Source organism: Chanodichthys erythropterus, chromosome 20, assembly GCF_024489055.1.
Source record: "Chanodichthys erythropterus isolate Z2021 chromosome 20, ASM2448905v1, whole genome shotgun sequence".
In the NCBI taxonomy this organism is placed as follows: Eukaryota; Metazoa; Chordata; class Actinopteri; order Cypriniformes; family Xenocyprididae; genus Chanodichthys; species Chanodichthys erythropterus.
In genome coordinates, this window is record NC_090240.1 from 17785718 (window position 1) to 17798151 (window position 12434).

Sequence of the window (12434 nt, forward strand, 5' to 3'; positions counted from 1 at the left end):
GTGACCCTGGGAAAAATCAGTCTTGGCCTCTGAAACGTTCAACAGAAAGGGAAAAGATTGAAAGGGGGAAAATGAGATATCTATCTTAATGAATAATAGAAAGGAACAAAAAGAAAAATAGGTTGAAACTGCCTTAACCTCACGCATTTCTGAAAACCATCATGGCCTGTTTGAGACCTTTGGAGATGTGAAATAAGCTTTACATTTAGACTATGAAAAATGTTGTTAAAAAGTCATGGAATCATATCACTGCCAGAATTATGAAACATTTAATTTAATTGCTCCAGTCATAAATACAATTGCTTGTTTTAATGTCAGTACAGGCTCAGACATTTGAACTTTGTGCCGAGGGTCTTGCTGGCCTTGTTGTCACTGTAAAAAAGAATTGTCGGTTTAACTTAAAAAAATAAGCTAACTGGCTGCCTTAAACGTTCATTGAGTTAATACAATGAGGCGATTGGTTTAATCAACAGAAACTCAAAATATAATGTTATCTGAACTACATTAATTATCTAAGTTGATTTGACAACAGAAAAATGTTACAACAAATCATGAAAATAATTTGTTACAGTGTCCTTCTGATGAAGGTCATTTGAGGAGAACTGGATGAGTTTCAATGATTCAAAGTGATGATTTTGTTTGTTGTCTTGATCAGAATAAAGCATGCACTGCCAATCACTGCACTCAGCACCTCATTTCAGAAGAGGCATGGGCATATGAAAACAGTGCATGAAATATTGCTTAGAAAGCATTACTCATGAGGGTGTGAACCTGATGCAACAGTTTCTTGACCCTGCACCTCATCACCGGGGCAACAAAACTAAGACTCCACGAGATAACGCAAGCTAATTTGGCCAATAGCAATAAAGGTGGATGGCGGTGCCTCTCTGTCGCCATGGGGCTGTAAAGCGGGTGGGCTAGATGCTGATGCGCCTTCCTAGAGCCAACATGTTCTAGCCCAACCCAAAACCTTAGCACCATAAAGCCAAGCTGGAACGCAACCTTTGATCGCCAGCGCTCTGTGGAGAGAGGTTCGCTCAGACACCGAGAGTCATTCACGCAAACACTCAGCAACAGGTTACACAGAAGAATTATATAAAGTCATAAACATCAAAGCGTTCATATACAATTCCTATATGGCCTATGTCTTGGCATTATAAAGTCAGGACATTTTAAAAATTAACAAACTACCACTGAAAACAAAACAAGTTCTGAAAGGGACTTTCAGTCATTTTTTTGTGGGAATGAAGCACAAAAATATTCTGAGAGATAATCAAGTCAAACAATGTGTACATCCAATTTTATGAGGTGGTGATTTCATATAATGATGTGATTCATATGAAAACATAAGATTTTTTTAGAAAAACAGTAAGCATGAAGGCCCAGATGAGATTGTATGAATTCATATGAAATTAATTCAGCAAAATGTACAAAAGTTACACATTGCCATATAAGACTTTGTTGGAATATGAGATTAAAGTTCCTATTTGTTGACACTGAAAACAAATATAAATCCATGGAAATCATCCCACGGTCCCTCGTTAAAATAAAAACAGTATGAAACTGATGTAAAAATATAATAATAAGAGTTTGCCTGTCTGACCATCATCCACTTTCATAAAGATACGTTTTTAACTTATTTCCATAAATTACGGTTTAAAACCCACAAAATTTAAAGGGACAGTTCACCCAAAAATGAAAATTCTGTCATCATTTACTCAAGTTACTCTATTTCTAGTATGCATAAAGGAAGATATTTAGGAAAATGTTTGTAACTAAGCTGATCTTGTCCCGCACATTGACTACCACAGTAGGAAAAAAAAATACTATGGTGAGATCTGCTTAGTTACCCACATTCTCCTAAATATCTTCCTTTATGTATACTAGAAAGTCATACAGGTTTGGAACAACTTGAGTATTTTCATTTTTGGGAGAACTGTCACTTTAAGGAGAATTATAACATTTCTACAAACAAGTACAGACACAAATCAAATGTTTGGCAATTTTATATGCAATAAAACAATGATATAATTCCAATATATCAACAAAATACAGCAAATAAATTTAGGTTAACATATTCTGACAAAACAAAACACAAAATTTCGAACAATTAAAATAAATGTGTGCCTTTTCAAAATTTGCTGAAAAGTGAGGGTCATTGCACTTCGGATCATCAGAGGAATACAAGTCTGGAATCAGCAAAGACAACAAGGAAACTTTTAAAAACCTTGTCCAGGGAAAATATGCGATCTAAAGTCATAACGACCATAAAGACGCATTCCCTGAAGGATAAGGGGAATTATGGGAGAGACTTGTGTGCCTCCACTATTCTTATCTCAACATAAATAATGTTTCTTAAAAGTTAATCATTAACATCTAAGCCATGAAACATGTTCAGAAGCCATAAAGCACATGTTTTTTGTCCTCCCGATCATTGCTTAAGGAACTGGAGAACTGCTGCTGAGTCTCTGCTTGTCGCTCGCCGTATTTTGGTGTGGAATTGCGTGAATCGGCCCTGACATCACTGACAGATACGCCGCGATGAATCAGCGAGGCAAAGCAGCACAAATTACAGTCGATCTCTTGCACTCCTGAGCTCCGTCTGTCTACAGTTCTGTAAATGTTCTATTAGGTAGATCTTGTCAAAAGTCTTTTCTCCCAGAATGCACTGGCGAGGTTTCGAGAAGGTAACGGGTCTCGGATCACGCTTGGGACAGCGCGCACCAGGAGTTCTGTGGGGCGATTGATGTCGGGGTGTATGTGTAGTCCTCATATTTGATGTCCACATGTGCTGAACTGGCACTGTCCAACTGTGTTGATGCCTTAAAAAGAACACACACAAAAAATTGATCTATAGTAAAGCATAACAGAATTTTGATTTCATTCAAAACCGGCATGACTTACTTTCTTCTGTGGAACAAAAAAGAAGATATATGTCAATAATGTTGTTTTGGAACACACAGACTTTAATTGCACGGACAAAACAGCTGAACCATTGCTCAAAATGGCTTCTTTTGTGTTCCACAGAAGAAAGAATGTCTTGAAACGACATAAAGATTATAAATGATGACAGAATTTTTCAGTTTTTTGTGAACTATGATTTTAAAAAAAAATACTCTTAAAAATAAAAGTTTCAAAGGGGGATTTTCACATCAAAGTCAAAGAAGAATTCCATTAAAAGAAATATAAAAGTAAAGAACATTTGAATAATCCGAGGAACTTTTTCCCACTATAAAGAACCTTTTGTGCGATGGAAAGGTTCTGTGGATGTTAAAGATTCTTCATGGAACTCTTGATGCCAATATGGAATGTTTATTTTTAAGAGTGAACCTGAAGTCTGGAATCAATCATTCAGCCAAACCATATTTAATAACTGGCTTTCAGTGATGGTGACATCTACAAAGAAGAAATACAATCCTATCAATCACGTGCGCACATACCTGTGTGACTGAGACAACAGTTTGGCCCGCATACGGAGAAGCTGCGATGTTGGGTTCGCTCTTTATCGTAGAGGCGTTCTCTGACACAGGCAATGAAGTGGGAGACGTAGAGCCAGACACTGTTGACCCTGAAGACAAATAGAACAAATTGTGAATGACAGACACAATAAAAGAACAGCAAGCCCGACATGCTGCTTATTAGTGGCGTCAAACCTCCGCTGGTGTTTGTGCTGGTGCTGCACACGCACCACATGTCCATTAAAAACAGAAAAAGTGCTGTTACTGCTCTCTCTCTCTCTCTTTCACTCCCTTTCCCCTCCCTTTACTCTCTCGCTCACCCCATATTTCTCTCCACACATTCTCTGACTCACTCACTCCCACACTTCCATCCAAATCAGTCATGTCTGCTTTTGTCTAAAAATCTTTTTCAAAAACATCTCTTTTATAATGCTTTTATCAAGTCTTACCTGAGGATGCTTTGGTTTTGGGCATCTTTGGTTTGCGTTTCCTTGTCTGAATGCTTTCTTTCTTCATTGCTAATGGCCTTGGTACCTAAAACAAGAGTAAAGAAAGAAAAACTCATTTAATGATGGATTAATCATTAAACAATTAAGAGTTACAAATGAGTTCGCAACTGGCATTGATGGTTCCATGAAGAACCTTTAACATCCATAGATCCTTTCTGTTGCACAAAATGTTCTTTATAGTGTAAAAAGGCTCAATTTTGTTCTTCACGCTAAGAAAAAAAAGGTTCGCTGATCACTGAAAGGTTCTTTGAGAAACCAAAAACGGCTCTTTTATGGCATCGCTGCGTTAAAAAAAGCCCTTTGGAAACTTTATTTTCAATACAGAGTGAATGAAGACCATCATAACGGTGATTAAACTCAGGTGGGAATATGGCTCTTGTCTAAAAAATGCAGTTTTAACTAGATTGTATAAACATTTTCTTCTTGTGGGAGTCGTGTTGGTCAGCGTGAGAATTACTAGTTTACAGAACAAAGCTTATTTAAGCGACTCCCCTTCCTCTCCTCATTCTCATTCTCTTCCGATAAAACACACCTATGACCTCTGCATCACGTGGACTACAGATTTGCACACACACACACACACACACACACAAGCTAACATGCACAAGCCTCCCAAATGGAGCTCTGTCTGGTTAGAAACACGGGAGTCAATAACGCGGACTGAATCACACACTCACCCCGTGGAGCTTCATGTACAGACCGCAGGCGTTGCAGACGGGCTCTCCCTCTGCATTTCTCCTCCACAGTGTGGTTGTACTGGTATGACAGTTAGTGCAACACAGACCTGCTCGCCGTGACGTGCTCTGCTGCAGAGACGAAGAGTTGGGGAGGTGGTTAATGTGGTGGACTTTGGCAGAATTTGAAGAGAGAATTTTGAGAGAAAGAAACAAAGATATTCAATATACCTAGAAAAGAGCTGGGAGAGATAAAATGTATCTTTTTTTTTTTCACTCCAAAAGATTACTATCTTTTATATCTTTTTTTTTTATCTATTATTTTTTCATGTTCCTTTGTTGTATAAAAAAAATAGCTGTTAAAAAATTATGCAGCAGCTGTAAACATGTTATACAGCATTTATTTAAAATGCAAGCAACTATGGTCATAAAAGTAGAAGATATGGATGAGAACTCTGACCAGGACTGCCTTCCAAGCATCATTTTATGAATTCAAATAAGCACACATTAATATACTTCTGGAGTAAAAATGACACGGCTGGAATGCTCCATAAAGATTGGTGTTGTTTTGAGTTTCGCACTGCTTGGGCTAAAAACAGACCGACCCAAGGACAAGGTCATGAAGGCAAAAAAATGAAAACAGAGTGGTAGAGATGAGTGAGAGAACTGTGTGTGAGAGGGTAAAAAGGAGAATGAGAGAGAGACTCCTGGGAACAGGACAGCAGTGAAGGATTTGCTCAACTGGCCTTCAATACTGACCCTGAGATCAGCCATACCCTCTGCTGCTAACATGAATAGCCTATATTCAAGCAACAATTATTTCCTTTTGTGAGACTATATTGTAAAAGTATCAACTAGAAAACCTGCAAAAAGATTTAGATATTGTCTGGGAACCTATTTTGTAATGCATTCGCTATTAAAAAAAAAAAAATCTAAATCGACTGCTTCTGTGTCGGTTTTTGAAAAAGGACAAGGCCATGTAAAACTTGAAAGCAATAATAGTGTGCATTTACCAGGCGTTTCTGTGGTTTGATCAGAGGTCGGTTGATGCCGTTCATCTTGTGGTAGAGGCCGCACGCGTTGCACAGGTAGTGTCCGGTCCCGTCTCTCCTCCACAGCGGCGTCGAGATGGAGCCGCAGTTCACACACTCGCGCCCTTCACACGGCAGATCATCCAGCATGTCTGAAAGGACATACAGCTCGCTTTTAATTCATCCCCCAAGCTTTTATTTTAAGTGATTTCTGAGAGGACAATGTTCGTTAAACTTATAAAACAAAGCGCGAGGCGAAATAATTGTTAAAGACTAAATGAAGGGAACGGCAGTGTCACGAGATGTTTTCATTGTTGACATTTCTGTCTTATTTCTCTCAGGCAAATATGAATAACCTTAAATTAATACAAAACTTGAATGCCTCAATGTTTATATAAATGTTTCAATGTTCTTGAGATTGCCCTATTGATCTAAAAAAAAAAAAAAAAAAAAAAAAATCAATAAGGTGAATGTTAAAAAGTTTAATTTTAAACCCATTAAATGGGCGCGTTTCAATTTTAAAGCGATGACTGACCTATTAAAATAAAGTTCTTAATAAAATAATAGTGTAATAAAATTAAAATAAAGTAAATCTTTAGGCTAAGTGTTGTGCCATCTCAAATTAAATTCAAACATTTTAAAATATGTTGAAAAAATAGCCTTTTAAAAAAGTCAGCTGTATTTTTTAATGAATTTTACGCATAACCTCAACAATATGTCCAACAAAATCTAAATATAAAGAGGGAGGATATTCAAACACTAGCAATTATTTTCATGTGCATGCAAGGAAAATGAGGAAATTAAATAATAAACTAAAACAAAATGTAAAAAATAAAATGAATGGAATTTTATTGACGTTATAATTCATAATGTTGTTTTTCATCGTTGAAGCCTGGCACAACTTGATGCACACAGACCCTTAGCTGAGGCCTGGAATGCGACAAAACTCTCGACGGAATGAAGAATGGATTAATACGAGCATATCCAGGGTCACGAGAGCCTCGGGCGAACGGAATGTCAGTGGACCCTTATCAGTGTTAAAGATCCAGGGGTCACCAATCAGTCAAGACACTGACACGTGACGCCCTCCAACAATTCATTTCAAATAAGACGTGCGTATTAATAATCTGTGTAATAGTATCGTATATTGTTATTGTTTAGTTTAAACGTAATCTCAAACTGCCTTAATATTGTTGAGTCTTTCTGATGGATGGCTGTAATATAAAATGCAGCTTTTACGTTTATTAAACATTTGTGTAACAAAACATCAGAACTGCTCAATAACAAACGCGAGCCTCGTGTAGTCCTGCGCCTGAATAAATCGTCCACAGCTGTAGAGCGAAATGTGACGTTTTATGGGCTATCAAAGAAACTGTGTCCGCCTAAAGCCCTGAGCTTCAAAGGATCCGCCCGCTGAATGTGTATCTGACTCTAATGGTCTGTTTGGAGAAGTTTGATCAAGGTGACAGTAGCTTGGATAGTTCTCACAATTATGAGGTGTGCACTGGACCCTTTCATCAATCCGCTTGTAGGCAGACAATAGCTGGGAATTAAATTATCATTTAAATTAAAGTGATTGCATTGCCCATTAAAGGATGTGTATTAGTGGAATAAGATCAAGTTTTGTTTTGATTAGGTTTTGCAGTGTGCCCGTGTGAGACTAACTGCTATGCCTTCTAACGATGGTCTAACATAAACACCGAGACTGCAATAAATAACCCGCAACACCGCTGCTATAAATTGTGAGATCACCGCATCAAACGAAACCCCCTCCATTCCAACCATTTTTGCCCTCTGACTCGAAAGATAGATTTTAAACTATTGCCAAACTAACGACTCAAACGTAATATAGCAGAGCTAACGTTAACATGCACTTGTGCAAAAGGAAAGACGAACAGAATCAAAGGCGAAATTATTGAAATTATCGTAGAGGTTTGGTTTTTGTTTAGTGTGCATATTTACATGTCACATCAAAGAGGAACGAAATTATTCCTGCAAATTATTTTACCTAAACTGGACCTCCTTCCCGGTAGACTTCCCTGGCGTCCCTGAAGACCGATCATGCCGCCATCGAAGGGTCCCGGCGTCCATGAGGTTGCCATCTCCGGGCTCATGTAGGCCGCATACGGGCTGGAGTAGGAGCCACCGACGGAGCGCACCAGGGCGCTTCCATACTGATCCGCCCGGCCGCTGTTGCTCAGCACCAGCGGGTTCTGGTACGCGGCGTCCCTGCCGGTGCTGCTGCTTACCGGCGGGCTGTGCGAATACGAGAAACCGGGCGGAGGGTGAGGGCTGCCCGGGTTGAAAGAGGAATTCTCCGTGCCAGTCTGTGGCCAGGCGTGGTGACTGCCGAGCCCGTGGCCCTGGTGGGTGGACTCACACGTCTGTAGGTAGGGCAAGGTCTGGAGCATGGCAGGTACACGGGTGGTGGGCACATACACAGGTGAGCTCGCGGACGGATGGATGTAGTTCCCGGTGTCGTGTGCGTAGGGGGACGGGTTGGAAGATATAGCCAGGCTCGAATACATTTTGTATCCAATGACTAAGCTATCCTTTCAAATGTTCAAATCTTGAAATTCGCCCAGATGATTTTAGATAACGTCCAAAATCTCCAATGCAACGTTTTCTTGAACAGTAGCCTCAGGAAAAAAAGGAATTCACTCCTAATGGAAAACCAAAAATAATGCATTCAATTAGATTAGGATTAGGCTTATACAAATAAATAAATAATTACTGAACGAAACAGACAAATTGTTATATTTTCCACTCACACACACTGTTTTGAACGATGCAAATGCGAGAGACAATCAAACAGTCAAAAACCGAAGACAAAATATATAGGCTATTGATTAGACAAACGTTATAATTGTTATGATTTTTCAGTTATCTGACTCTTATTAGTATTTAATAGACTAAAATGACATCAATTACTTTCCATATCTTTACATAGGGATATAAATAATTATCAGCAGCAGTCTCAGATATCCTGGGAAAACTCTTTGCGATCCCATTAAATCATCTGCGGGGATCGAATCAAGCTGCTGTAATCTCTCCGACATCTATATTTTATCATTGAAAACGCAGATTACATAAAAACGATGATAGCTGTAAGCAAAGGGCTTATACAATTTCATCCAAGAGCTCTCGCTGTATTATCTCACCAGATAAGGACGGCTAGTGATAAAGCCAGGAACCCTCTTTTCCAAGTGACTTGATGGAATATCCCCGCTGAAGTTCCCACTCTCTTCTTTCTTCTTGACTTCAGCCCAGAATTCAAGCGAGACAGATAGTACACGAAACACTTGTAGTTGTCCTCTCTGCGTTTGGACGTGTCGCAGAGCCTCGCCTGTATCTGGAGGTATAGCTGCTCTGCTGCAGATAATGCCTAATATAACTGTTCTCTGATTCGCTCTCTACTTTACTGCGAGTTATTTGTAAGAGCAGAACCACGTGACGCACTCCAAAGGTAGGACCATGGAGGAGGAGAAGAGCGAGAGATGGTGTGTGGCGGAGGAGGGGTGTTCTCCTACCTGTTGGATCTATATTTGCTGAGTCCTCTGTATTTTAAACGATTGTTTTAGTCGATGGAAGTTAAATTTTAAGAGACATTAAAAGCAGTTGGGAAATTGCTTTGACAGAGGCACTAAATCCAACTGTAGCCTGTACTCAATATACAAAAAGTAGACTGTATTTACTTGTTTTAAATAATTTTAAATAAAACTACCCGTGCGTTAGACTAATACACACGCGTGTTTTTGTTGCGCTACTGTGTTTTACAGTGATTGCCTCGGATTTCGTTTTTACTTTATTGTAAAATAAAAATGTTGCTGTAAAATAGCCTCGCTGTCTGTGCGAGAACGTAAAGCTGAATTTTATGGCCCGATAAATCTGGATGTGTTCTCTATAAAAGCTGTGGAGAGATAAGAGATACGAGCGACAGCTTAGTATGATGATACTACAATAATCACACTCATTATACTCAGTTGGAAATATTGTTATCTTAGCGGTATTGTTTGAGATATCACCCCTCCCTTTTTCGGATAAAAATAGCTATTAGAATTTTACACATGTAAATAAACTCAATAATTAGGCTACACTATAAGATCAATATGTTCTCAAATAAATCCGCCATGGTTAAAATAATGATATGGGGATGATGCACAATTCCTGACGCACATTTTAATTTTTTTTGAAGTGGAATGATACTCTTTTGCACAAAGCAAATGGCTTAAAATATCGAATATGGGTTTTACTTCTATTTAGTGATACATTCAAGTAACCAACTGTTGAAGTGACTGAAAGGTGGTCGCCAATCAGTCTCCTCGACAGGCCGCTGATAATGAGATTAATACGACCTGTGAACTCACTGCTCGTGCCGCAAACGCGTGGAGAGACCATTGCGCTCACACACCCTAAAGACTGTTTGATCACTGCAGACTTTACATTAATCCTCCTTCACCTCTTTCATTCAATCAAAGCCGTCTTTACCTGAGAGTTTTCATTCGAAACCGTTTCGTTTTGTCAGTTGATATAAACAGAGTTTGGCACATCATCACGTACATTGAATTAAAATAAGTAAAATTACAGTATTTTGTTAGGCCTATTGAATTAGAGTGTGGAATCTAGCTATCAGCTGGCCTCCATTGAGTTATTGTTAAAGACACGCAGACAACCAAAGCACTTAATGATGCGAGAAGAACTGTAAATTCTGTTCTGCATGAACGCTCACGCGCAATGCCAAGTGTTTTAGGTGTGTGTGTGTGTGTGTGTGTGTGTGTTATTGCTGGAGGTAAAAAAAAAAAAAAAACAATATGAAGGCGGAAGAATCTCTAGTGTTGTCAAATGTCAGTCTATGTGAAATACTTGTTTTTAAAGATGAGCTGTTCTTGTTACAGAACGGGTTTATATTGAATTGAATGCAAGCATGCCTGAACTGTAATATTAGGCCTATGCGAGTATACATTTAAATGCGTAAATTAAGCGCCATTAGCGTGCAATTAAACGTAACGAACGATGACTCTTACAATGAGTAAAACTGTTTATATTCTGGAACTCATTCAAAGACATAAATAGCCCTGTTTAAATGACACGGGTTAAAAACAGAAACATCTACAATTAGCTAAACAAAATAAACAATTGTCTCGGAACACAGATGTGTTTGTAAGTAATAATTCGATTCCGAGAATAAGTAGACAGAGGTGATGCTGAATGTCGTCAGGAGTCGAGGAGAAACTTGAGTTATGAATCCACCACAGACTAATTACTTTTATTCATTGACGAATGACTATTAGACTAATTGATTTAGCATTCAGAGGTCCTTCTTCAACTACACGCTCCATCTCTGTTAAAAGAAAATGAAACATGATTATAAGTTCCGGTGGCCTTGATCAGCCTTTCTGCTCAACTTGGCCTATAAAATAAAATAAAGATAAAAATTCGATTGTTTCTGAATTAAACTGTTAAACAGCGAATAAGCCGATCACAAAAATCTTACAATTAATAAAATATTTGATCCCTTCTTCTTTACGTCGTAACATTTAATTATTAACATGTTATTTATTATTAATATCTTATTATTATTATGCCAATGAGAGCTGCATATGAAGCTAAGAAATGCACAACAATTTAATTAAAATTTGAGGAAAACAATTAAAAAATTCTTATACAGACGGGGAAAAATTGGTAATACATTATTTTACAGTGCCGTAGTTACACATTTATACATGTACTTAATAACAGTAAATTATGCATAATTACAAGTAACTAACCCTAACCCTCACTGTAACTCTATAGTAAATGCATGTAGTTAATTAATAGTACTCAGTACTTATTCAATTACAATGTAACTACGGCACTGTAAAATAAAGTGTAACCGGAAAATTAAAGATATAATTCCAAAGATTAAATCAGAGGTGATTATAATTTCCCCGCATGGTTATCATATTTTTCACCGAAATAACATTACAGTGTTTTTATTAGCCTACTTTTAAAGTTGAATTATTACAATATTGTTACTAATCCTATATTAAGTTACCATGGTAATTTCGGATAGGATTATTTACATAACCAGAGACTGACCGGGGAAGCGCGCGCTGGCGTGGAACAGTTTGACGGACAGCTAATGAGGCTCGCGCGCAGAGGGCCTCACGGGCACCTCATTCATAAGCGCGCGCTATCAGCCGTCCCCTCGAGAGAGAGACAGGCATTAACCCCCGCTGAAACTCAGGATCAGCCTGTCCCACATCATGAAGGGATCAGCAGGTATTATTAATGCTCAGACACCGCCTCTGCCGACAGCTGATGTGCTGCTCTCACCTTCACATCAGACCAGCCTCACGAGTGGCTGTGACTAGAGATCTCCACCAACACCATCAATCTTTCTGTTTAAGCGTAGCCTAACTTATATGTCAAAGAAATTAGCTTAGGGGAAAGTGTCACGCAAACTATTTATTGCGTCTCTCTTTATCTCATTTTTAAGTTTCAACTTGATTTTCGCATCAATAACTGCAGTCACAGTGGTTTAATCACTGCAGGCCCTGCTTTGATTTCATTTAAAAGTTCACCGAAGGTTTTGAGTTTAGTGTCTCGGATCTTTCACAGTGTCTCTCATTCCTTCAAGGTACACGGAATTTGAGTCTTCAAGTTTAGAAGCAATCTGCGATAGCTCAAGAATGTGTCGAGGTATTTACTGTCTATATATGGAGCTTCTGCACTAATTTGACCAGCACTGGACCTTACATTGTGTGTCTGCAGAGGAATTCA

At 38.6% G+C, this 12434-nt stretch overlaps 1 protein-coding gene across 1 annotated transcript; it reads right to left on the minus strand.

The window, feature by feature from the left end:
- Positions 1-339: 339 nt before the first annotated feature.
- gata5 (GATA binding protein 5) lies at positions 340-9407 on the minus strand. The gene is made up of 7 exons (XM_067371791.1): positions 8834-9407; positions 7681-8335; positions 5655-5824; positions 4645-4773; positions 3908-3992; positions 3441-3568; positions 340-2822 (listed from the first exon to the last, which is right to left on the minus strand). Exons 2-7 carry the CDS (start codon positions 8198-8200, stop codon positions 2703-2705), a joined length of 1152 nt encoding a protein of 383 aa, XP_067227892.1. The 5' UTR covers positions 8201-8335; positions 8834-9407; the 3' UTR covers positions 340-2702.
- Between the last annotated feature and the right edge of the window lie 3027 nt (positions 9408-12434).

Excerpts from the sequence above, each read along its gene's own strand:
- gata5 (XM_067371791.1), bottom strand. The coding sequence starts at position 8,200 with ATGTATTCGAGCCTGGCTATATCTTCCAACCCGTCCCCCTACGCACAC. Across the intron at positions 4,774-5,654 it reads TCAAACCACAGAAACGCCTG|CAGAGCACGTCACGGCGAGC; the intron begins GTAAATGCACAC and ends TCGTCTCTGCAG. Across the intron at positions 3,993-4,644 it reads TGTACATGAAGCTCCACGGG|GTACCAAGGCCATTAGCAAT; the intron begins GTGAGTGTGTGA and ends CTCTTGTTTTAG.